At 45.5% G+C, this 27356-nt stretch overlaps 1 protein-coding gene and 1 long non-coding RNA gene across 3 annotated transcripts in view; both read right to left on the minus strand.

Annotated features, from left to right (window-relative positions):
- The window catches only part of LOC119402034 (uncharacterized), a 56730-nt gene extending 42264 nt beyond the window's left edge, over window positions 1-14466 (minus strand). The window contains exons 1-2 of one of the 2 annotated variants that reach the window (XR_005185607.2): window positions 14382-14466; window positions 4417-4456 (exon numbers count right to left, since the gene is read on the minus strand). This is a non-coding gene — a long non-coding RNA (uncharacterized LOC119402034). The remainder of the gene's footprint in view (window positions 1-4416; window positions 4457-14381) is intronic. The other variant, XR_005185608.2, reaches the window with a different exon arrangement.
- Window positions 14467-15730: 1264 nt separating this feature from the next.
- Window positions 15731-27356, minus strand: part of LOC119402790 (luciferin 4-monooxygenase-like) — a 32081-nt gene continuing 20455 nt past the window's right edge. The window contains exons 5-6 of the mRNA XM_049418259.1: window positions 20722-20982; window positions 15731-15825 (exon numbers count right to left, since the gene is read on the minus strand). Of these exons, the coding sequence (XP_049274216.1) occupies window positions 15731-15825; window positions 20722-20982 (356 nt within the window). The remainder of the gene's footprint in view (window positions 15826-20721; window positions 20983-27356) is intronic.

The raw sequence follows: 27356 nt of genomic DNA on the forward strand, positions 1-27356 counted from the left end.
CCACTGTAGGTGACAACATATATATACCCTAAAAAAAGGTACGTGTTCCTGTTTCTGGTGAGTCCAGACTTGCCGTCTACATGACTCTCTCTGAAGAGACACGTTAACTCTCCTATTTATTTTTTTTTATTTCCGAAAATTGTTGTCGGTTTTGACCGTAACAGCATCACGCGATAGTCTCTGACGACAGTATACTAATCTCTTAAGAGCGTTCACGTGTCTCTTTAAAAAGACTCATTCCCGAGGCAAATCAGGACTCACCAGAAAGAGTCAAAGAACTCGTGTTTTTTTTTGTTTTTGTCTGAGAGTAGAAGAGAAATAATCTGATTTCTTTGGTGACCGCTTTGCATCGTGAAACTCTACATCGCATGGTGAAACTCAACCATATAAATGGTTGTATTTGTACTGAATAAGGAATTCGTGTTCTCTAGCATTATTAAAAGCAGCGCCTAACCGCATAAGCGTTGCGTATCAACCAAGGGACATATCATCATCGTTCGCAGCTTCGGAGCGCGCCGAGATAGTACTTCGTGTGTATGTTCTAAGGCCGAAAATATGAAAGGCCTCATTACTGTCTTTAGTAGCGAGCGTAAATTCATCATTCGAGATAGCGATAAACACTCACGCATAAACTAAGAAATGAAAATGAGAAACAATACAAAGAAAACCTATTTTGGATGCGCGCTTAGGCATAAAAAATTACTGCGACAATGAAGGAGCGCAGTTTTTTGCACATGAGTCAGAAATTGGCGTCATGTTCAAGAAACGTCAATCTCATATTTTCATACTCCTCGTGCATGACGTGACTCTGAAGGCATGCACCTCCAGGCCATTATCGTCGCCACTCTTAGCTGACATTTGAATGCCTCGCTAGCACGGTTAGTTCAATGACACAAGAAAACCTGACGCATGCGAAGAAAGTCGGGTTTTTTTTTATTGAAACGTCATTTCTATATCGGCATTTGTTTCCGAAAGTATGCACCCGCCTCTAAACGGAACATAATTTCTCCTGATTGAAGCGACGCAAATTATTTGGAACTAATGATTATTGGAGACACCTTTATATATATATATATTAAATATCAGCAAGATACAGCCATGAAGAGCAACCTCAAAGTCTTACGGTCCTTTATAGTGTGACACACACACACACACATATATATATATATATATTATATATATATATGTATATATATGTATATATATATATGTATATATATATATATAGCTTCTCGTAAGTGGCATTTCAAGTTTTCATGGATGAAAGACGTTCCAGAGATAAATTTCATTCGATTTAGACCGTCACACTATTGTCGTCGTCATATATGCCGTGTACGCCAACAGTAACCCCTTGCGAAAGATTATTTTACGTATAACTGAAGAGCAACGTAAGTTCCCTCTTTACAGAAACGTGAGAGGTCACAACATAGGTTCAACAATCGCAGAACACCACAGCAGAGCTCTGTCTGTATAATAAATTCCAGGCCTCTTCGTGTGACGTGCGCTATCATGATATTCACAAATAAAGTTCAGGAAAAAATTTTCTCTGAGTATGTCTGAACTGAAAAGTTAGTGGTTGCAGTCATAGTCAGTGCAGAAGACCGGGGTGGATTATTTTTTTCCATCGTTTTTATAGCTTTGGACCCATATACAAAAGCTCGTTTGCAATCTTTTAAGCAATCATGGTAACTTTCATTGCTTTGCTGAAAGGGCCTCAGTGCGTTGTGTTTTTCTTACGAAGTACCAACTTCACATTATTTTTAAGGTAGTACGTAATATAATTAATCACACAACTGCACAAAAAATCCGCGTGTTGATGAAATTGCATAAAGAGGCATTAGGTGCGGCCTCATACCGTTGACCCCAGCTGGTAACGCACTCCTTCACCAGACAGGCATTGGCCGCCCTGGTGCATCACTTTGCCACTACCTCCCACATGAATATGCCAATTAAACCTCGGCCCTCCGGTCACAGCGGCTGCGAAGCAAGCGACCATGGTGGCGGTCAGAGCTGTAACGCAGAGGAGGGTGGTGAGTATTTCTGGGTCCGGACAGGCTGCCATGGGTATCTGAACTTGGCAACGTCTACGCTAGAACGTTATCTAGTGAGGCGCGTCTAGCAGTGCTATTCGAGGAAATACAGGAAGTTAAATGGGATGTGATAATGCTCAGTGAAGTACAAATACAAATCAGGCCTATACACTGGCAAAGAACGGGCGCGTCCTAAGCTATCATGGCTTAGTTGACAGAAAAGAACTGGGCGTGGCTTTACTCATCCATAAAAACATAGATGGCAACACACCGTAACATTACAGCATTAATGAGAGGGGGGGCAAGTTTCGTTCTTCAACTTATGAAGTGATACAAGATGAAGGTGGCACAGGCCTAGGTGCTTGCATTTAGCGATGAGGACTAGTTAATTCAGCGCTTCTATGAAGACTTGGAATCGGCAATGAAAAAAGGTAAAGACACAGTATACTGTACTTATGAGTGACTGTAATGTCAAGGTAGGCAAGAAGCAGGCTGGCGACCAGGCAGTGGGGGTATATCGCGTTGGTTCTAAAACAACCAGTGGGGAGTTATTAGTTGAGCTTGCAGAACGCAATAATTTACAGATCTTGAGCACCACCTACCGAAAATAGGAGAACCTCAATTTAACGGGGTTGAACCCTAATGTCGAAACTAAGAATGAAATGGACTTCATTCTGTGCGCACAGCGTGAGATCGTGCAGGATGTGGAAGTGCTTGGCAAGGTACGCTGTAGGGAGCATAGGATGCTGAGGTCTCGAATATGCCTAGACATGAAGAAGGAATGGTATAAACTGTTGCGCAAGACGTCAATAATGTGTTTGCGCTAAGCCGGCAAGTATATGAATACAGCATCTCCCTCATGAACAGATACTCAACTCTAACCGAGGGAACCAGCCTTATAACTTACGCAATGAATTTAATTTGACAAATATCACTACAGAGTGTGCAGCAGAAGTAGGAGGTACACTCATTAGCCAGGACACTGGCAAGCTTTCCCAGGAGATGAAAAACACGGTAAAGAAAGGCCACATCACGCACCCTTCAAATTCAATAGGCAAAATATACATGACAGACCATTCGAACCTAATCAATAGGTGTACAGTAGCCGACATAAGAAGGTATAATAAGAAGAGAATTGAACATGCTCTAAAGAACGAACGAAACCTAAAAGCGGTCAAGAAAAAGTGGGCACAGGCAAACACCACACGCATTCACTGAGAGACAAAGAAGGCAAAGTCACTACCAGTATGAATAAATTACTTATATTAGCGAAGGAGTTCTGCAAATACCTGTACAGCAGCCGGGATAACCAGGACGATAATGTAAGTAACAGTATGCAAGAGGAATCAGACATCCTACTAATAACAACAGCAGAACTAAAGAAAGCCTTCGAGGGAATGCAAAGAGGCGAAACCGCTGCTGAGAATCAGGTAACATCAGATCTATTGAAAGTGGACAGATTTCCTAGAAAAACTGCCCACTCTGTATATAAAGTGTCTCTCGATGGTAAGGGTACCAGAATCTTGGAATAACGATAACATAACTTTAATACATAACAACAGGGACGTCAATGAATTCAACATTTTCAGGCCGATCAGCTTACTGCCCGTCGTCTACAAGCGTTACAATTCAGTCACCCAAAGGAGGAAGCAGGATTTTGGTCAGGCTATTCGATAGAGCATATGCACGATAACAGTCATGAGATGCACGGAATAAAAGCAACGTCTATATATTGCCTTCATATTTATCAGAAATCACTTTATTCGGTCTGAGCAGTCGCGTAGTCACTGGGAAATCAGGGCGTCGACGAACCATATATAAATATACTGGAGAAAACAGGGGCTCAACAGCCACCACACTCATGCATAAATAAAGCGGTAAATTCCAATAAAGAATGGTGCAAGGGAGAGACATACAATCTTGCCAATGCTATTCACCGCGTGATTACGGAAGTTTTCAGGGCCATGGATTGGGAACAGGTTGGGATAAATATTCATGGACAGTACCTTAATAACTCGTGAATCCCTGTTGGCATTGCCTTCAGGAGTAACTCAGGAGACGAATTGTAATTAATGAATACCGAATTTGACAAGGAATGCAGAAAGGTAGGTCTGAGAATCAATATGCAGAAAACTAAAGTAATTTTGAAGAGTCTCACAGTCTCGAAAGAAAATATCGCTTTCCGAGAGGCAGCGAGGCACTGGAAGTAGTATAGGATTACGTCTACTTAGGACATTTAATGACCGCGGAGCCGAATCATGAGACTGAAGTAAACAGAGGAAGAAGTACGGGGTGGGACGCATTTGGCAGGTATTCTCAAATTATTAATGGTAGTTTACCACTAGCCCTCAAAGGTGTATAGCAGCTCCATCTTACCCGCACTTACCTACGGAGTGCAAAACTGGAGGCTTACAAGAAGATTCAACCTAAATGGAGGACAAAACAGCGAGCAATAGAAAATAAAATGATAGGTGTAACCTCAAGGGGCAAGAACAGAACAGAGTGGGCCAGGGGAAAAGCGGGTGTTATGAACATCTTAGTCGAAATCAAGGAGATATGTACATGGGCAGGGCATCTAGCACGTAGGCAATGTAACTGGTGGTCATTAGAGTAACAGGCTGAATTCCGAGAGAAGGCAACAGCGCGAGAGGGAGGCAGAAGTTAGTGGAGCAGATGAGGTTAAGATGCTTCCGGGGATAACCTGGCCGCAGCATGCACACGGCCAGGTTGTTTGGCAAAACATGGAAGAGGCCTTTGTGCTGCGGTGGGCGAAGTCAGGCTGCTGCTGCTGCAGGTGATGAAAATGACGGAAACACAATTTTCTCACGTGCGCTGCTGTATAGGCGCGTGTATACAGCGCTAGCCAATTGAAAGGCGATGGTCACAGCGCGTCGCTGCCGGCGGTGAGGGTGACGCTGAGGGCGAGAGCGTTCGTGATGCATGTTGGCTGTATCCGGTAGACAGCCATTTAGTGTGTGGTTTTCGGTGGCGCCGGCAGAGCGATATGCTTCACCCTCTTCCCTCCTCGTTATCTTCACATCACTCCTCCACACAGTCACTTCTCTTTCTCGCCACCTTGCTATACTTGCTATACTATACTATACAAGGCTATGCTATGTTTTATTCTCTCCCCTCCTCCTCACCCTCACTTCCCTTTTCCATCCTCTTGCTATGCCATATTATGCATGGCTCTCCTACGCTTTACCATCCTTTGCTTTACCTCTCCCCCTTTACCATCCCCTTGCTAAGCTATACTATGCAAGACTATGTCATGCTCTACCCTTGCCTTCCTCTTTTCCTTCCTCCTCACCTTCATATCTCTGCTCCTTACCCTCACTTCCCTTTCCCTCGTGCGTGCTATTCTATACCATGCTCTTTTCTTGGCTTTGCTTAGGTGCATGTTAAAGAACCCCAGGTGGTCAAAATTTCCGGAGCATATTGTGGTTTCGGGACAGTTAACCGCAGATATTATTATTATTATTCCTGGCTTTGCGTGGCTTGGCATAGCTAGGCTGGGCTCCACCTATCTTAACGTGGCTCCACCTCGCTCAACCAGTTAATGCGGGACGACAACGGAGTTTTCGCTGATCCTAAACAGCTCCGCTGTTAAGATTTACTAGTACACAATTTTAGTCTAGCGCCTAAGTTTGGAGCCTCCAACTTCGGAACAGCAGTGGCCTAGTAGTTATCCTGCTCTGCTGGGGACCAGTCTGCAGTTCATTTCGTATAAATTTCATAGAGCGGATAAAATGGCACATTCACAGATGCACGCACCGACAAATTCAGCGCTATACGTGCATTCGTTGCGTGAATGTGTTGGTGTACACATGGGTGTGTGAATGTGCGATATTTTTCCGCTGTGTCCATCTTATAATAAAGAAGCTAATGCCATTTCATAAAGTAACTTTCCCGTATATCATAATGCGTCGTTTCTAAACGGCATTTCGCGTCACGAATCTACAATATATCGTTACCGATCCCCAGAATGGCTGCAATCTAGACGCCTATTCTGAAACAAAAGGTTTTGTTCCACGGTTGTTTACCAACACACGATGATTGTAAGGGGCTCCCCACTAAAAAAATGATCCAGACGAGTGTCATCTGTGTAGCTTGCCTGAAGAAAGCGTTTTAAATGACAACAGGGGAGAGTATATTACGAGTGCCATTTAGCGAAGTCAATAAGAGTTTTCCTTGGGAAGCACAAAATCACTACTAAAGTTGTAAACACGCTGGCTTGATGCCCGGCAACTCTTAGCTGCGGCGAAGAAAGACATATTCGCATTAACTTCTTCTGCGGAGACGATCGTCCCGGTAGATCACAGGTGTTCAATAGTCACCCTCGGCCGTAGAGCTGACTTGTTCAGCTTTAGCAAGGAAAGCAAGTTTTTGCAAAGTAGGTACTTCCGAACATGACGATGATCCTAGCAACTTGCCGAGGTAAATCCGGGAAGCATACGTCGTTAAGAAAGTTGCAGAAGTCTGGCACACCTAGACAGTCATGTTCGGGCCGGGCTGCTAGTTAAATGTTCGCAGGCCGCGCGTTTGAGACCCCTGGTCCAATATATCACGACATGCATGGCCCAATTGTGAAAATGCGTAGGTCGTAAAACCTGCCTGGGTTGGTTACTTAACACTATATATACAAGAACGCGCATGTATTGAAAGACGCGGTAATAATTGAAATTCCAAGACATCAAATCGCATTACATATCACGAGTGCCATGGCGTATATGTCATGTATGGCATGGCTGAAACGGTGTCGTTCAGAGGCCGCGTTTTCATGCGGGGATATCCAAAGAACACCCATATTCTTATATTTAAGTGCTCGTTGAAGAGCCTCAGGTGGTCCCATTAAATCCGGAGTCCCGCACTTTAGCGTGCCTCATAATCATGTGTTGGTGTTAGCACGTAGAATCCCCGCAATTATATTAGTACAAGTTGGGATTACAGCCAGGTTTAACTAAGATATCTCAGCATATATGACCAAATAATCCACATGATAGGTATGCCATGCCGCATTTACTTGAACAGAACCAAAGCTGTTTGGCCAGCACTCTGCCAGAGTTCTGTAAGTATAAAAGAATTTGCATACATTCGGGACAAGCATGCTGTAAAATCTGGCATCCTATTACGTGAATTTACGATACAGCATGAATGATGTGTCATGCACGCCATGTATGACGTACGTGAGAAAGTGCCATTGACGTCATTTTTTTTAGATGGGAAATATCAATACGCGTAGCATACCGCTAATACCAAAATATTCCCACGGGGTCGTGACGTCGACGAGATGAAAGAAGAAGCGGGCTTGGCCATATATATATATATATATATATATATATATATATATATATATATATATATATATATATATATATATATATATATATATATATATATATATATATATACGTTCGCCATATTTAGTCGTCTAAAACAACACTGCGCAAGAACTGCTCTGTAGTGTTGTGCAATGGTGCCTAATGTCCGATTGCCGACTAGACGGCGGAATAAGCAGCACAAGTAACGACAAAAGGGGAAATTTTACGAGGAGCTATGTTATATGCAAGGCTGAGCCAAATGAATGGAACATGCAATTAGGCCACCGTAGAATATATGAATTATTACATTTAACTGCGGGGAAGTGCCCTCCGTCGTAGCTCAATTGGTTGAGCGTTGGAGGCGTAATTCGAAGGTTTTGGGTTAGGGATCCCACCGACTGGAAGGGTGATTTTTCGTCCACTTCTATTCATTTAAGTTTATGCCACAATAACATACAACAGTTAAAAACAACGATTAACGTCCTCTACGCTTTGCCTGGCCTAAGTGTCTGTTCAAGTCAATTGGTTGTGCCATGCACCACAATTGGCTTAGTTATATAGACGGTTTCCCAGCGCTTACCGTTCTCTGGCAACATTGTGGGTTCCCCGGAAACGCTCCCTAGAAAACTTCCTGTTTACCTTGTTTTAGCGTGGTTTTAGCCGGCGTTGCAGGTCGTGGCTGCTTGTGTTTCGATATTTTCTGCGGATAAAATTATTCCGATGAAGCGCTTGCAACTCGGACACTGATGTGTAGTGTCAGAATGCAGTCTGCAACCCGCAACTAATTTGCTATCGCAAGTCAAAATGTTCTGTTTCCCGACAGATGAAGGCAGAAAGAGCGCCTGCATTGCAGCGATCAGGCGACAAAAACTGAATTCCCACAAAGAGTGCGTAGATTTGTTCTGCCCACTTCATCAAAGGAAAGTAATGTTCAATGCATACTCAGACAATACTCAGACGTCAGTAGAAGGTCCCCAGTTACAAAGAACACGTCGGAGGCCGTCGTCTGCCACCCATGACAGATAGCTGCACTGAGACCCGAAGTGGATAGCAAAATGTGAAAACTGGCTAACGCCGAAAATCCGTCGTAAAGGTGTTTCTTCTAGTTGGAGCCTCATCGATGATGTGTACTGTTCGCAGCGACACTTGGGACAGGAAAGCAGCCGTGCTCGACATGAATCGCCACACAGTGTACCACGTGTACCACACAGGTGGCCACGTTTTTTTGCCAATTGAAGTGACGCCGTTGCATATGCTTTTTATGAGAGCGACGCCTGCGAGTGGGTTCGCATCAGTGCGAGCAAATGACTCATCGAGTGTCGTGTTGCCGCCAATGGACATCGTTGCACTCTACCTAATTTATCTTTCGGTTGGAGCGTGGACTGTAGATGTAGGCGGGTTAACTTGAAAGCTTCATACGTACATGAATAGCGTGCTCGTGAGTAAACCATAGTAGTTCGCGTGACTCAGCCTCACCTGACGTCATCACATAATGAGTACGTTTTATATTTTCTCAGTCACATCGAACTCTTTGGATCGCGATCGATTTCGATATTTTCTGTCACATCGAACACTTTGGATCCCGATCGATTCCGATCGGCGCCGATCTCTATGAAGAGTGCCCGGTGTGACACAAGCGCAACAATAACTTAATCGTGAACTTGTGTGCCTAGAGCAAACTACGTAAATATGTCTGCGGCTGTGACAGGAGACATGTTTCTAGCTCCAGCAGAAAAGCTGAATTGCACAACTTCCCTATCCAGCATATCAGGCAACTCTTCTCCTCTGCACTGCAGTTTCTCCTTGTACCTCCCCCATGCGACGTTGTCGAGCCCCTTCATATACTCCCTAGACATCGCTACGAACCCATCTGAAGGAATGCGCCAGAAATAATACAGTAACGAACTCAAACACACCAGGCAAACACCGCTGTGACCGCTGAAAAAGTATTACCGGAAGCGGCGCACCGGAAGTCTTCTTGGGCTGACCGTTCGGCGCATGCCGGAACAGCGGAACCGTCTATAGTAGATAGCTAGATAGCTAGGTAGAGGCGCGCCAAGTGGCTTTGGTTATCCAGGGAGTACTTCGCATTAAACAAACCAGAAATACGTTTCGCGATGTCGAAGTTCCTCGATTGTTTAAGAATGCACTAGGGGCTCGTAACGTCGTCCTCGTGATGATTTTTTTTATTCGAGAGATATTCCGTGGCATGTGTCCCATTTACTTTTGATGCGTGATTATGGCTGCGCGCGTTGCAGTTGAAAATTCGGGGCGTTCACCTTTCCATCTGAGTGGTATACAAAGAGGTACTAGTACCAGGCGACGCCCGCACTAGCAGACATTGATGGTAGCTTATGAACTTTGTGGGCTGCTCCTGCGCGCATTCCTTGAAAGCGGCTAATACATGTAAGTGTCGAAGCAGAAGCGAAGCGTGTCATTGCCACTCGCACCTCTTGGGATCCCGGAAGCGGGACAGAAATCTTTCTCTGAGTCCGCCTCGGCGGAAACGTGTTACGGTGCGCGGCTGCTGACCCGGAGGGCGCGGTTTCGATCCCGGCTGAGGCGGTCGTATTTCGGTGAACGAGAAAAAGAGGTTCGGATACTGTGAGATGTCAGTGCACGTTAAAGAACGCCAGAGGTTAGAAATTTCCGGAGCCCTGCACTACGGCGTGCCTCTTAATAATGTGATGATACGGTCATGTAAAATCGTTGATATTGTATTACATAATCTTGCTATCAACTGATGATTTATGTAGAAGATGTTGTCACAGAGAGTAAAATACATTGTTCGAGCTCCACGACGTCGGTCTGTTTAATGTTTCAGTGTTTATGAAGGCGAAAGCCTTACATGTCTCATCAAACGTGAAAATTGACCGCCAGTGTCGGCGGCGTCAACCATCACACTCTACACTAGCTAAGGCCTCTCCATCATATCCTCCTCTCCTAGTGCCTACATCACCACACTACCACGGAGCTGCTTTGTCGGCGCTTTCGGGAAACGGGAGAGAGCATGAACAAATGGATTCTCAACGCGCGTTAGGTACACGAACGAGCGCGCAGCAATGGGCATTTTTGAAAACGCGTCCTCCGCGCCCATCGCAGTGAGATGACGTCACCGAGGAGTGGAGATGCCTTAGCTAGTCTAGAGGGCGTTGCATCAACACGAGTGATGCAAAAAATCATTCACACATTGCCAAAACTAGTGACGTCATCATGACGTCACATAGCTTGATGCCACATGAAGACGTCATGACATAAAACCTTCGCTTGGTCAAACGTGAGCCGATCACGGAGGCAGTGCAAAACTAGGTGAAGTGCAGAAAGCTTGCAATGCCTCCGATCCTCTGGGCAGTGCAAAACTACGGTAGATGCAGACATCGTTCGGTGAGAGGCGCGGGAGGATCAATACAGCGGCTCGGAAGAAAAGGGATGGAAAATATGGCTTTCTGCTTCGAGTCGTATAAGGCGGTTGCATGAGGGACCCTGTGGTTTTTTTGTTTTTTTTTTTTTCTGTTCAAAGCGCCGTTTCCGCCATATGTGGCTTGTTCAGAGAGGTTTCGTAAAATTTCAAGATTTCGCAAGGCAGCAATCTTTACGCGTGGGCGTGAGCGCAACAACGGGCGCAACGTTATTTTTGCTTGTAGGAAGCAGACACTGAAGCACGCTTTGTGGCAGCGCTCCACCTGTCCAGTGTTGTATGCGTTACCGATAAAAAAAATAACTAAATACGCTACCAGTTACGCTAAAGTAAAAAAACGCGTTACCGCCCTACGTCACCCACAAAAATTGTTAACGCGTTACCGTTATTGTTACCGAAAAACAGTAACGGACGTTACATCTGCCGTTACTACAAGCTAAGAAATCTAAATCAGTGAATCTTCGCTGCAGGAAACTACAATGACAACTTTATGAAGCTCACATTTGTATTCCAAATGAAATTTCTACCTCAAGCCACAATTTTAACCGAAGTACTGATTTAACAAGATAAATTTGCACAAATGCACTGCACTTTAGCAGTACGGCCTAAAGTTGCCCGTATAATTACATGTGATGGCTTCTTACTGTGTGTCACATGGGGAAGCCATTTTTCTTTCTGCGACATTAAATAAAAAGTGATCGATTTAATCATCAACGCTATCCGAAAAGTAATTATGACGACGTGTTTCTACTTACAATATAAATGCGCAGATTTTGTAGCGCTAAACAAATGCTTAAATGGCATAGGTCTGGGGAAGAAGTATTTGCGCATATAAACATTTTTTTTTCAGTTTTGCCTGTATAATTCTCGCCATTATTGCGACTGTGTCTATGTTTAGTGGTAGCCTCACTAGCTCAGGAATGGAAAATAAATAAGAAGCAATGAAATAAAGATAAAAGAAAATAACGACCCAATGCGTTCGCCACGCGCACGCCGGACACCATTACCACAATGCCACGATATCAGAACTCGAAGAGAAGCAAAAATATTGCACTATTGGGGGATCGCGCAGGGCTGCCAAACCGCATGTGCACGCTGTCAGCGGTATTGAGTGGCGGGTGCTCGCTATACCTTTGCTAATGGTTGAGCCACGCGCTTCACTATTCGAGTTTCATTTGACGTCAATGGTACTGCGGCATACCTCAAGGATATGCATTAAACCCCACCTTGATCAATGTTGTCCTAATTGGTCTCGCTGATGTTTTGCTAAAGTCGGTCTACCTATCCATATACGCAGAGGACATTTGCCTCATGAGTGCTACATCACTCACCCGCAGCTGCATGCGCGAATACAACAGGCAGCAACCCTGACAACTGCCTACCTTCAAAAAACACAAGCCTTGATGATATGAAATAAGTGCGCGTTGATGGCATTCATGCGCTATTAAAGACGACAGTCTTTCTTGGGGAACTTAAACGCAGAAATTTTGGTCTGTCTTTCTGTTTGTCGGCACGTCCCTCGATTCAGCCACTCGGCCAAAGTTGAACCACTTGCCCAAGGGCCAGCCATCGTGAACGGCTGACTAGGTTCATACTTGTGTACATTGTTGATCAAAAAGCAAACATTACGCATATCTGAGGCGCAACATCACTAGGTAAGTATTAGGTGGTGTGTTCCTTTAATAGAAAACACATAGATACGTAATTCTAGAGACCCTAGTTTCTTAAGCTGCGCTGAAAATGTGACTGCGCCGAAACTTGGCTTCCTCCGTGCCCTCTGCACTAGCTCATTGTTGTGTTTCGGTTTCGGTTCAGTATTGCACTGTACGAATGCCATGGGGCGCCGCTCTGGCATTCCTGCTTTACCCAGGTGACGTGAATATAAAAGTGTGTGTGGAGAGTACTCGTTGAGTGCGGACGTTTCTTCTGCTTCGGCGCTTCGCGCCAAACCGCGTGTTCGGGCTGGCTGGCGTCCCCGCCGGTCGCGTTGGTCACCGCCGGTCTTCGCCTGCTGCTGCGCCGGGACTACCAGCCCGCAACACAGCATTCACGTTTCCCGACGTATTGCCAGATGGCGTTCATATCTCACGCAGCGCCTCTTCTATCGTCTTTAGACGACATTTGCAGCGAAGCACGCAGATACGCGGCCATTTTTTTTTTGTTGCAAGACCATGTCTACATAAATGGGCAGACCATCAAATAAGCAGTGACTCATCGCAAGAGACGGTGGTCTATTATGTATGTGTAAAGTTCATATTCGACATTTCGAATATGGGCTCTTCGATACATATACCGAATTGAAGAGAACGCTATTCGATTCATTATTCGAAATTTTCGAATATTTGCACACCCCTAACCGCTGCAGAGTTTGCAGTTTTCTCTGCATAAGAAGACTCACGAGCGATTGGTGCACGAAATAAGTTGTCTCCATTTAGTTCTAGCAAAATGGCGTGATGATATTATATCAGCGGGCACCGGGATATATTGGTATTAATGGTAATCAAATAGCCGACGAAGCGGCCCGCGAAGCACATGAAATTCAAGTGGTTCTGATTCATCTATCAAGGACACATGCGGCAAGACAACTTTAAATGCTGGCTTGGAATCTTACATACACTTTTTGTCGCCTTCTAGCTTCCAAAGGTGCCATCTACATGAACTTGACCCGCAGTTTAAGTTATAACTAGAATCGCGAATTTCCCCCTGCGATGCGATGTCATTATGCCACCTTTCGATAGGCGTCGGATTCACAAAAGCGTACTCGTGTCGCATAGGAATTGTAGACAATTCCTGCGGAACCGAAGATACACTTTAGCAGTTCCTGTGCAACAACACTTGATATGACACCCATTGATTCGCGCTCCGGGTGCTTCTGACCCAAGTGGGTTCAAGGCCATTTTCTCTAGCCAAAATTCTCAGACCATGGACCTGTGCTTCGAAGGCGCTGAAGGCAACAAAAGTGCTACTTAAGTGCTTGAAGTGAACGGGTGTGTGCGACCACCTGTACACTTGACGTGAGCGAGTGATTCAGCCAGGCTCTCTTTGCTCCCGTTTCTCTTTAGGCCCCTTTATTTATTCCCATATTGCAGGGTAGCAAACTGGAAGCGCGTGTGGTTAAACTCCCAGCCTTTCTTTGCTGCTCTCTCTCTCCGGAATCGGAGGCATTGCGAGCGTTCTGTACCTCACACGGTTTTTCAGTGCCTCCGGGATCACCCCGTCTTTGACCAAGCGACAATGACGTCATCATGTGACGTCACGGTGACGTCATGATAGAATCACAAATTGTAGTGACATGTGACGTCATGATCACGTCATAGGGTGAGAGAATCACACGATGATGATTTTTGCATAACTCGTCTTGACGCTAACGGTCAATTTACCCGTTTGATGAGGCATCTAAGGATTGCTCCATAAAATTCATGACATGCTTGGAAAGAGTCGCTCAGGGGAAGAAATTGCCGGCCTGGTCTGCCAGAGTCACACCATCTGTGCCTACTTCACTACGACCGCCACCACCACCAGCGTTGCATGCATGTCATGCAGTATGTCATAATTTACATGCATCAGTATTGCTGCGCACGAGGCCGTTTCATTAAGTGGATATATACTCACATAGGCTTGGTGCGACGCGAGTGAGTGAGTAACATCAATGAACTAGCCAAGAAAAGCCTGCGTCTGCGCGTCGGGCAGAGATAAACTCTGATGCATTAAACAGACCGACGTCGCGGAGCCCGAATGATATTTTTTTTTTCTATGTGACAACGTCTTCAATGTGCGCCGCTAATGCACTTCTCTTATGCCCTTTCCTTCTCTACTTCTGAGTCACAATTAGGAGCAACGAAGAAGAAGAGAAATGTTCTTTTGTTCTAAAAAAATATTGTGAAAAAGCATCCTTCGTCACAAGTTTCTTTCACAACACAATGAAGTTTCTCTTACTTTTTTGTAGTTCTTCCTTGTGACTCAGAAATATAGTCAACATAGGAGAATATCATTAGCGGGATGTTATCACAGAGAGTAAAATATCTAAATCGGCCTCCACGACGTCAGTCTAATTCGGCGAAATTACTTACTCTTCGACGCGCCCGTGCAACCATATCGTATATTGTTCATTTACGTTCGGAATACACTCATGGCACGCAATGCCAATTTTGGTATATATTCGTCTAATGACACGGCCGCGAACTCACCGAGAACGTTCCATCTAAACCATGTCGTAACTGTCGTGCATGTAATGTTTTGTAGCGTTAGCTACACTGACCGAGCCGAAGCGGTTTCGCGTGCACGTACAAGAGCCGTACTGCGCATGTGCGAGGAGCAGTGACGTCACACGGCGCACAGCTGGCGCACTGGAGCTGCCGCCACCGCGCGCGCCTCGCCAATCCGCGCATTCCAGAAGAGTGACGTCATAGCCGTGGGCTGGGCACGAGACGCTGCCATAGAGACGCCGACGTCTCTATGGGCCCAACGCCGGCGCTGCACCGGGTGTTGGGGTCATAGAGACGGCAGCGTGTTACTACACTGACCACCGGGCCGTCCTTGTGGCAATAGAGAAATGGCGTCGATCACAAAATAAATATACATGTGTCACATAATGTGTACACCATGTGTGTGTCATTGAAGCAGCAGTAAGCATGACAAGCTATTCCTAGACAACCAGGAGAGCAAAGAATAATCAGCTGAACCTAAGCTCACGCTAAGTATATCCTGGCATAGCCGAGCTAAGGCACTACAATTTTTTCATGTTGTGACCTGTCAACCATGTTTGTGATACACTCATGCCATGCCATATCAATCTTTTCTATGTATAAATTAAAGGTCCGTGAGAGCGCGAAGACCATATCTTGTAAACGATGTCGTGCATGTTATGCATGACGTGATTTCAATGGCAAGAGCTGTTATTTATGTTCGTCACACACTCGTGTCATGTGATGCCGTTTTTTTTTTGTATAGGCCTCGTTCGCTCATTTGATGGCGCCACCGCTCTCCGAGTGCGCAGCGCCATAGCGGCCACTTGGCACATTTTGTCCCTGTTCCCTTCCGGGCGCGTAGCTTGAAGCTGTGTGCGGTGAACGTCGATGCGTGAAAATGACAACGCAGAACGGGCCCCGCTAGCTTTTTTGTGGCTACGGACGAATTGCAAACGTTGTGGAATACTTCAAACGAAGTAGTTCGCTTCGGCGTGGCGTCTTGTATGCCGCTAATCACGTTCACTGCGTGAGATAAGAACAGTACAGTGCCGTCGGACCGTCGGAAATATTCCAAAATGCGTCGCACAAATGAAGAGCGTGGAGTACGACGTGCGTTTAGAAGCGAGCGAACTTTTTTCTTGGCGTACGATAGGAAGTACTTTTTATCGGCAGCCTCACGCGTCGCTTGTCCTATGACCGGCGCGCTTTTCGCGGGGATAGTTGAAGTGACGTCTTAGCACACGTCGACACTATGCTAGGGTATATTTTTGCTACACATTGCTACGTCGAACACTTTGCTAAGGTATATTTTTTAACATGTGCAACTGTGTTTGTCGTCTAGGTCTTCCGATCATAAAGGCGATATAAATGCGATCCTGAGGCCCCTCAGCCGACAGTCCTGCACAGCCGACAAAGTGGGCACTGCAGAGGACTGTTTTGCCTCGCAATCTTAGCCACAAGCTTCCGTTCGGGCTAACAATAATAAACAGAACAAGGAAACCACGAATGTGTCAATATTATCTGGAGCAGTAGCGTAGCCAGAAATTAATTGTTTTCCGGTGATGCTTGAGCCATACTTCATGTACGTTTCGTACGTGCGTTTGTATGTGCGCGTGTATACATATACAGGAAAATAAAAAAAATTCCGGGAGGGGGAGGGGGCGAGAGGGTTTGGATCCCGCTTGTTACGCCCAGCGACTAGGATAGAAAGCGAAAGAAACCGTGTGAAGACAAGACGCGTTTGCTTGTCTGGCGCGCCGAACGGCTGCGTTCCAACGTTGTCGCCGATAAGAGCCGTTCGACTCTCACGGAAAATTATAAAACTGCACCTTCGGCAGTTTCCCGGCTGGGTTCTTGTTGGTGTTATCACATTTGAACTCGCAAGAGAGATAAAAGTCGACATTTTTCGCCGCGTACACAGTTGCACTGCCAGGCGCCATGTCAATCTGCTGCGGCCAAAGGCGGCTGTGTGGAGGGAACAGGGACATTTTGCCAGCAGCAGCCGCAGTGGCCCTGCATGTCCGATTTGAAACAGCAGCGCACGAGGCCTATGGGCACCGTGCATACGTTAGGGGCCGCCACAGTCGCGCGCTGCCTCCAGCGCCAAAGCGGCAACGGCAGCAGTGCTTTGGTGCTTCGCTTGAGGCGTTTTCTTTCCCGTTTGCTTCTAAAAGACGTCAAATTGTTAGCAGCTGTCAGAGAACGTAGCGTTAGCTCGTGTGCTTCTTTTCGCAAGATATCGTGTATCCTCAGGCGAAAGCGGCAACATAAAATGCATGAGCTGGGGGAAGACAACTGAGGAGACGAGCCCGTTGAGCGAAACTGCAAACGTGCAACGCGGGCCGCCTCGCTCACTAAACAATCGCACCTTATCACCCAAGAGCTAACGCGGCAGCGAACTCAGCGGTAGCTTGAAACTGGCGATACCAGCAATGGCACTGTCACGGCCGCTGCATGAAAAAATGCTTTCTATCGAACGGCCGTGGCACTGCATTCGCTGCGCCGACTTAACCAGTGCAGCGGAGTTCGTCATCGTGGCTCGTGTTTTGCTGCCATGGTACTTCAAAACGTGCCATGCTGGGTGCGCCTCTTCGTTTGACTTGGCATTTCCTACAATGTACCTGCTGCATATTCTGCTGTACGGCCCGGTGTCCCATTAGACCCATCGTTGCTGTAGTGCAATGTAGCATCCATAAATTCTCACTCGCAAGGAAAAACGATACACCACCTATTCACAAAACTCAGTTTTGTCATCGAACGAGTGCGACCCACCGTTCACGCGGATTCCGTTCATATTCTCTAAATGGAAATTGGTAAAAACGCATGCCCAGAGAATTCATGTAGGTGTTATTGCACCCAACAACCCAGCAATTATTCCTGGAGTTCGGCATTCCCACGAACTCGCACCGACACAAAACGAACTGCCCGCGAAATACCTCGCGGCGTCACAGCGGGAGCGTGGAGTGAGCAGGGGTGCAATCGTGGAGCGATGTTTATGCTATATTTTTCTTATCGTCTACCACCTGCGGCTGACTGATCGCGTTGATAACGCGGACAGACCGTCGCTCTCGCCACTGGCCGAGCGCGGAAAGTATAGTCATCGTAAAAGACATCGTTCCTCGATTTCAGCCCATTGCGAGCGCGTGAGAGCATTCCGCCATATCTGCGCTTCTTGCCGCTAGGGAAGCCTTCGCTCGGGCAGCGGAGTTACGTCTGCGCGGAGCCTATAGCGAACCCAGGTGAAGTTTGGGCGCGACGCTCGCGCGGCTGAGCTATGCGTTAATGGGGGCAGACGCTGCATGCGAAGGCGGTTTGTGTCCACCTCACATTGGATCTGCATCTGTGACGCATCACAGATGCAATCTCAGAGCTCTGCGCGTGCGCGGAGCGGGGGGGGGGGGCAGTTTTGTGGCCGTTAATGCCCCCAGTTGCGATAGATAGATAGATAGATAGATAGATAGATAGATAGATAGATAGATATATAGATAGATAGATAGATAGATAGATAGATAGATAGATAGATAGATAATAGATAGATAGATAGATAGATAGATCTGGCTTTGTTTCACAGACCACCAGAAGAAAGCACAAGCACCTACTTAGCAAATAATCCCATGGCTGGTGCTTTTTCCGTATTTTTGTTTTCTCGAAATGTATTCTGTGCAACGCGTCCCGCTTATTTTTGATGCGCAGTGATGACTCCGTTGCCGTTTATAATTATGTGCTTCCTCGTAGGTTGCGTCAGAATGCACCCCTTGACATTTCGAAGCGGTTCATAGATATACTCTCGAAAAAACTCGGCTTTGCACTAGTCGTGCCCAGCCGGAAGGAGCGGTGGACTGGCGGCATTCTTTTTTTAGTTTATATTTTCTCTTTCTTTCTTCCTGTCTTTGTTTCCCCTTTGTTCTGCTTTTTTGTATTTTTTCTTTCTATTTCTTGCTATTTCTTTCTCTCTCTTTCTCGCTATTTGTACTTTTCTGTCTTCTTCCTTTTATTTTTCTCTATTTCTTACTTCCTATTTGTTTATAACTATTTCTCTCTCTTTCTTTGTGTTTCTGTTTTTCTTTCGTTTTTCGCTATTTCACTCTTTCATTCTATGATATGCTTTACTCTCTCATTTCCTTCTTTCCCTCTCCTCACCATCACTTCCTTTTCCCACTCCCTGCTCTACTACTCTATACTATAGAAGGGTACGTTATGCTCACGCGCCACGGTGGTCTAGCGGTTATGGTGCTCGTCTGCTGACCTGAAGGTCGTGGGATCGAATCCCGGCCACTGCGGCCGCATTTTCGATGGAGGCGAAAATTCTCGAGGTCCATGTAGGTTGATTTAGGTGCAGGTTAAGGAAACCCAGGTGGTCTAAATTTTTTTAGCCCTCAACTCATATCGTGGTTTTGGGACGTTAAACACCAAGAACTATTATTATCCTAATGCACTGAACCACAAGGCGATGGTATGGAACCACGTTCCTGTTTTGATGTTCAGTAGCTTACGGTATGGTTAGATCAACCAAAGAACAAACGGTTATTATTTGCATGACGTAAACTTTATTAGGCACTCGAAGTACGCCTCCATATATGTGCTGTAATTACAGAGTGGGCATACTTGCAAAATGTCTTTTCTACCTTGGCCTTTTGTTCATTGAGTGTCCAGGACTTCCGTTTGCAATATCCGAATCTTAATACACTTGTTAAAATGGCTGATTGGGCGAGTTGGTCATTCATGATACTTAAAAAATACGAGCGCGTAACTCATACAGGGTCCTTGTCCTTGTCTTCCTAAGTCCCTGTATAAGTTACGCGCTCGTATTTCTAAGTACCTAATACACCACCCACGTATTCTAGCTGAATGCAGTTTTTCAGGGCAAGACATGGAATGAGACAAGGCACATGACATAAGGAATTAATACCACCTGGGAAACGGACATGAGATATGCCATCCTTGAGCTTTTACAATGTACTAGCGTCTTAGCCATATATACTTGTCACCTTATTACTGAAATCATGTTTTTTGAATTTTCAACGTCCTGTGCAGACGTGTTCCAGCAGCGCAGTTCCTTCACGTTCGTCTTCCCATTCGCCGTCCTTGGTAATTTTTCTAAGAACACCACTCCACCGTACAGGTGCTTGTAGTACACTGTTTGACCTGCAAAATATTTGTTTTTTTCAAATGAGAAAAGAACTTGTAACTGAATTTTGCCCTTATTCAAATGGTGAGGTAACACTGGCGACCACCGTGACCAGCAATTGGGCAGAAATGAGAAAACGGCAGTGACAGAGCACGCGTTTTACGTCATGAGCAACGTTTCTTGACTGCAACTCACTAAGGAACAGCCGACAATCTTATTCGTCTCGATCACTTACTTCCAGGCGCACCGCCATTTTTATGTCAAGAAAATAGTTGCCAGGTTTGAAATGTCACAGCACGATTAGGTGGGGCCAGCAAGAGCGCAACACTTAAGCCATTTTAAATCAAGGCACCGTTTTACTTTTCTTAAAGACACTGAACTCATTGTTGTTCTACAGTTTTTTTATGCTGGTTCACTTTTGATAGACTTTAGTGTACATTAGTAGTGCCCAGAATCGTTTGAGTTTTCTACTCAAGGATGTCCGGATTATAAGCACATGAAACGCTTCTGTACTAAAATATTTAAGCTATATACTGGGTCTTGGAGGAAACAGGAAAAACATTTTCTTTGTGCTTTTTCATCATCTGGGAGAGACAGGCGTGATCAGAACATTATTAATAAATGATGTCTAACTTACTTGCTACAAGGTCCACCAGTTCCTCTTCTGTTACAAGGGGTTCGCCATGGTCGTTTTTGCTTCTCACAACAAACGCAGTTGGCGCTTCGGTCACTTCATCGTCTGGAATCCCTACGACGCAGGCTTCGATGACTGCTGGATGAGTGTTAAGTATAGCTTCCAGCTCATGAGGAAACACTCTGTAGTCTCGGCATTTGATAATGCTCTTGAGTCGCTCAACCACAAAGAAGCGTCCGTCTTGGTTGTAGTATCCAATATCGCCTAAAAATAAATCAAAAGGAGCGCCACTTAAGAGGCGGCTTGATACAGCTTAATGCACTGAGCTAGTTATTTGTACCACCCGCTAACTAAACTGCTGTTCTAGTATGGACTTACAAAATGTGAAATTTTTCGAAGCTGAAACTCTTCGACGTGTGCCACAATATACCGGCACACACCCTACTTACTAGACATTTTTGTAAGCTGAGCTATTGAGGAAGCAATATCACGAAAGTGGAATAAATGATTACAAACTATGAGTTCTAATGCGCCTGAATCCTCAAATACTTGAAAGCGACGGTGCATTTGCGCCGATGCGGCATTGTGCATCGACGGCTATGGATGGATGGATGGATGAACAACTTTATTTTAGTCCTTCGGTACGCGCGATTAGCGCGCAGCGGGCCACTCCACGTCGGGACAGAGAATGCACTGATTGTATTAGCATAAAATATCGTACGTGCAGGCACTCGTGCAGTTAACTGCTTGGAACTCTCAGCCACGCAACAACGCTTCGTTGCATGGTCCGTAAAATGACACTTTTGATGACCTGTCATTTGCAATCTTTTATGAGTGGACCAAGCCGTTAATAGCTCTTAGAACTGCAGTTCTAATAGATATTAACGGTTTATTATTATTAGATATTAACCCCATGGGGTTAATATCTAATAGATATTAACCCCCTTGAGTCTCAAAAACGCGGCACGTTGACTTCTCGCTAGCGGCCCGGACTGCATATAACTGCCTCCGTCCCGTATTATTTTTTTTTTTAATTTCCTTCGCAAGTTTGTTCATGAACTGCAGTCATGACTGGTCTGAAGCATTTTTTTTTTCGTGAGGCACCCCCTGGGGCCGCATTGTTGTGATATATAACCGTGAAAGAAAATGGGGTATTTCAGAAGCGGCGTCCAGATTTTAGTCATATTAGAGATCGGTATCGATATGCTGTTGGAATACGCTCCCTCCCACTTCCTCCCCCGCTTCTCCCTTTTTCTTGTCGTCGCCCTTTCGGGAGCAAACTTTCGCCACTTCAGCCCGCTATCTCTGGTCAATTTGAGGGCCCTGTATTGGAAGCTTGGCTTTTATGATGTGAGTGATATTATCCATAACAAACTCCGCGACAACGGCCATGCCCGACTCTTTCGCTATACAGGAGTAATCGAGAATGATATAGCCGGACATGTACGCGATCTCTTATAAAAAAACGCCACGCCTCCGCGGAAAGCGCAGCACAGTCACAGCGAAAGCTGGAAGAGCGGCATTTCTAGAGCCCGTTGTAGACTCTCTTGTGGCTACTAATACAGTACACTAACAACGCACCCACTACTCGACAGCTTATAATTTTATGAAGTTGGGAAGCACCCACCACGACATTATTTATCATTCTGCAGAGAAGCGAGGTACCATCTGTAAGGCATTATGTGCACTTTGTTGTGCGACCTTCGATGACGATGAATAATTATGGCGAAGTCATTTGTAATGGTTTGGAAGCTTTAAACGACGAACTACTTACGTAATTCGCATTGTGTGACACCCAGTCGTTGTTTAACTCTTTCACCACGCCTTGAAATATAAGTAACGTAAAAAGAGATAGAGGGAATTGACTTTATTGGGGTCCCGAGGCTTCCTTATAGGCTTCCTTGGTAACCAATAGAAGTGCACTTGCGAGGAACCCACTACGCTTTAAATCATCTAATTTTTTGTGAATTAGGGAAGCATCCAGTAAGAACCTTGGTACCCGCTAAACACCTGTAAGACTTATGTGCACTTTGTTGATGCTGTTGCTGATGCCGAAAGAATTATGGCAGATCCTTTGTAATGGGTTGGAAGCATTCAACAACCCGCTCGTTGCGCAATTCGCATTGTGTGACGCCTGGTTACAGGATTCGCGTTGTGTGACAGCTGGTTGTTGTTTTATTCTTCTACCACACTACATTACATATGTTAATGTGGTTCCTTCCTAACATGAAGCCTGTATATGGTCTTTTTGCGAATGGCATCGGAATGGCTCTGAGGTAGAATACTGGGATCCCACGCAAAGGGCCCAGGTTCGAACCTCATTTCATCCTGGATATTTTTTCTTATTTCGTTTTTTTTTCTTATTTCGCGCGATAGTGGTTACGAACCCGGGCGGCGGCGGCGGGCATCTACGGCTCCAAAAACGGCCCTTGTTGTAATCTCATAACAGCTTTCACTGCAAAAGAAAGATGACTTCGATTCAGTCGCTAACATTGAGAATCGGGCAGCACTGGCGTTCATTCCCTTGGTCTTCAACATATAGAGAGTTTCGGGGCCAGCTTTTGATCCAGGCAGAGAATGGCGTACAATAATTAAGTAATCCCTGATTAATTTCACAGCCAGCTGTGTAAGCTATCGCCGAATGCGCTCGGTCGTGCAAGGCTCCACAGGTGGACGTGCGCACAGGAATTGGGCAAACCCCACTCCGAATACAGCAGGTGCGAGCGTTAAACGAAAGCGCTGCTCGGCGAAGTGGAGCACCTGAAACACGTGAAGAGACAGAGAAAGAACGACATAGAAATAGAGACCGAGAAAATAGAGGGAGAGAAGGGAATAAAGACATAAAGGATAGAAAGACGGACAATGTCATAGAAGTAGAGAGAAGAAAAAAAACAGAGAGCAAGACCGAAGGAAAAAGAAAGAAAGAAATAAGAAGGAAGAAGGAAGAAAGAGAAAGAATAAGTAATAGAAAGAAAAAGATACAAAAAGGAGGTACACCAAACAGAGGGAGATAGAAAAAAGGAGAGAAACAATATATATATATATATTATATATATAATATAATATATATATTATATATATATATATGAGAGAGAGAGAGAGAGAGAGAGGGAGAGAGAGAGAGAGAGAGAGAGAGAAAGGTCACCCAGCTGCGCTCTTCCTTGAGGCTTGGTAGCACTACTGCGAAGCTCTCATAATTTCTACTTACTAATAAAACATGCATTGAGGTCTAGCGTTTCAAGTAATGCCCCCCGCTTGATGTAACTCCCTAATTTCATTAAATATCCTTATCGGTACCTCTGTACCTACATCAATATACACCCTACTGGTACGTTTAGTAATGGTATGTTTGATTATTCTCGTAAAAATATATGGATTTGTATAGAACAACATATATTGCCCAAAAACTATAGGCAGAAATATGTAAATAAAGGCGAGAGATGCTATCATTTTGCTTCCAACCTAGGTACGACGCTTCGGTGCGGCAGTCGGAAATCTCGTGTATTGTTGCACCTGACAGCGGGATTTCACGTCCGGCGTGCCTCAAGCCGGGTACACTCTAAATAAAGAGCGAGTAAAAAGGTGTCTTACCATAATTATTTACCCAAACCACCTTGCCCACTATCCCACAACAATAATCGTCATCTTTCTTACGTGCCGTTCCTCGCATTGTAGTGGCGCGCCGGTACTTCCAGGTAACGAACGGTGTGGAAAGTGTTAGCGTTGCATAGCATTCTTGAAAGCGGCCAGCGCCGAGTTTTCAAAAATGGAAACGCAAGCAAGCCAAGTAACGATAACTGTTGCAGGACAGAAAGGTGCCCCTTTTACCCGATGATTTCTTTATGAGTGTAGATATTTATCGTCGCCGGATTACAAAATAAAAGAGCCGCCACCGATGGCAGCACAGGAGATATGTGACGTCACGCCACTGGTGCCTCCGGTATGTGGCTGGATAAAGGATAGAAGGGCAAGTTGGTTTGAGTATAATTATTGTAAGGCAGCATTAAAAAAACGAATACACAAGGAAACAGGACACAAGACATGCGCTGTACACTCAAGTGAAGCTTCTCAGTAATTTTTCAAAACGTTCCTATATCTAGCTGCTAAATAAGGCCGCAAGAGCACTGACGCTCGCTCTCCTCCTCAGAGGCCATGATCTATCATTAGGCCAACAATTGCGTTTCTTGGGGTTGCAATCGTGATTTATCTTCCATCATCCTCTCACGCCATCATAACAAGTAATGAGAGAAATAATTGTGACCATCACATTACCATATTATAAGACAAGTGCGCAAGTCAGGCATGTGTAACCCTCGCGCCTAAAGGATTTCACTATCTCATCAACATGTGCGTAGCCCAGTGCGAAAATGATAATGTATCTTTTGCTTTATCTGCTTCCCCTGTGCTGTGTATCCCCTTCTGCTGTCATCTTGACGCGTTTTTCTTCAAAGTGTGATTTTTTTTCGTGTGGACGATACGCATTGAATCTAAAGAACTTGCTTTACAACAATCGTAGGGGAAACAGCGCGAAAAATGAGGACACTAAAGGCACACCTACAACCACACGTTGTGCCACTTGCGCGCTGTTTCCCCTGAGGCATGTTTAACCAACTAGCCGCCAAGTTCATCCTTGAAGCTTTAAAACAAACAAACGCTCTTTTGGGAATACAGCGCATGTCTTTTCTTTTGCTCGTTTCTTGTGTATTCATTGTTTAGCGCCGCCTTACCAACCTCCGGTACATTCCTCGGCGCACCGATCACCCTGCTCAAGGCAAGTCAACGCTCGAGGCATTTGCAGCTGTCGCCCCTGAGTGCCGCACGTAAAAGGTCAGCTACAACTGTTCTGGGCACGAATAAGCTTAATTATTTCAGTGACATTTAAGTGTTTACTTTTCGCGATGCGGCGCTGGTTCCGAACCAAAAGCGAGAACGCGAGCCACAATGCAAGGGCATTCCGCAGGTAACCAGTGACAACGCCTATCTTATCGTACTGGCTCGCTTCGCTTCCATCTGTGTGCTTAACATTGAGGGTGTCGAGAAAAGCAAATGCATATTGAAACGCATAACATTATGGGTAAACGATAGTCATGTAAGCAAAATGAGTGCTGTTTGTGGAAATCGAGTTTCACTGCGAACGGCGTCCTCCTTGCTAGGCCTACCGCTCGGATTCTGATGACGGCGGGCTGTCGCGATGTTTGTCGCTAGCGAAGACAGTTTCGTTAAGGCAAAAGCGTAGATGCCTCATGAAAGATTAAAATTGCCCATAGGCGGCGTCAACAAAAGTGATGAAAAAAAAAATCATCACGTGATGACTCACCATACGACGCCGCAAATCGTCAAAATCTGTGGTGTCGCCTTACGTCATATGACGTACAACGTGGCGTCAAATAATGACGCCATTACATGACATCGTCGATTGTCAATGGTGGGCGGATCGCGGAGGCAGTGCAAAACTACGTTTAGGTGCAGAAAGCTTTGGGAAGAGTGCGCGAGAGGATCAATCCATCGACTGAGACGAATAAGGAGAAGGTGGCTTTCGACTTCGAGTCGTCTTAGGCGAATGCATGAGGGATTCTGCAAGTTTTTTTACTACGTTCTAATAGAAGGAAACATGAGTATGAAGACTTGTTTGTCTTGCTCTTAATTATCGAATACGTGCCTGCATGTCGTGTGTGCACGCCGATGTGCTTGCCGTCCATACGGCTGTTCCTACACAAGAAAAACCGGTCAAGTTTTAAGCGAGCGGATAAGGGAGCATGAATGAAATGTTGAGCAATAAAAAGAGCCCAATATTCCTAAGCATATTAGGAATTGGCCTCCAACCCTTGTGAGAACGCGATCTTCTGACGTGCGGTTATCGCGCGAAAAGTAAAGAAAAAACGGTCAGGGATTGTTGGAACAATCTGTATCGGCAAACAAGGGACATATCCATCAGTGACATTTTCTCATAAAATTTATAATCTGAGAAAAAAGTTTATTGATCATGCGTTACCTTATCCCAAATGCTGCGAACATGATTTCGCACTCGTGCCACAGAGGGGTACATTGTGCCTGCTTTTCTGCACATAAGGCAGCACTTGTTAGTGGTGCTCGTCCCGTGTGCTTTCTCGTGATTGCGCTCTCTCGCCTTAAAGCGATATGAAGGTACACCAACTCGCTCACAAAACGTTCTACTAATGCCGTGGTGGTGGCAGTGGGCGGCGCATGCTACTGATCGCTCGTTCATAAGCACTTGTTGGGATAACTGGTCTGCCATCGCTGCAAGTAACGTTATCCGAAAAATTAACTCGCTCACGCACGCACGCACGCACACGCGCACACACACACACCACACGCACATACACACAACTAACACACACGCGCGCGCGGGCGCGCGAGGACGAGTGCTTGTCCTGATCTGTGTCGTCTTGGTCTGGGTTAATTTTTTGCGCACATTTTGCGACGATCGCTTGTTCGCCCCGAGCGTCCTGAATTGTCCTCGTGCACTGCATGTCAGAGCATGCGGCGTCACACGTGGGATCAGACTCCGAATTATGCCGTGTGTTCAGCGCTTCATTAGAAAGGGGTACCGAATGTTCCAGTAACGATGCAACTCTGCGAAGTCCTCTCACCTGTGTGAAGCCAGCCATTGTCGTCCA

The sequence above is a fragment of the Rhipicephalus sanguineus genome, chromosome 8 (assembly GCF_013339695.2).
Source record: "Rhipicephalus sanguineus isolate Rsan-2018 chromosome 8, BIME_Rsan_1.4, whole genome shotgun sequence".
NCBI classification, from domain to species: domain Eukaryota; kingdom Metazoa; phylum Arthropoda; class Arachnida; order Ixodida; family Ixodidae; genus Rhipicephalus; species Rhipicephalus sanguineus.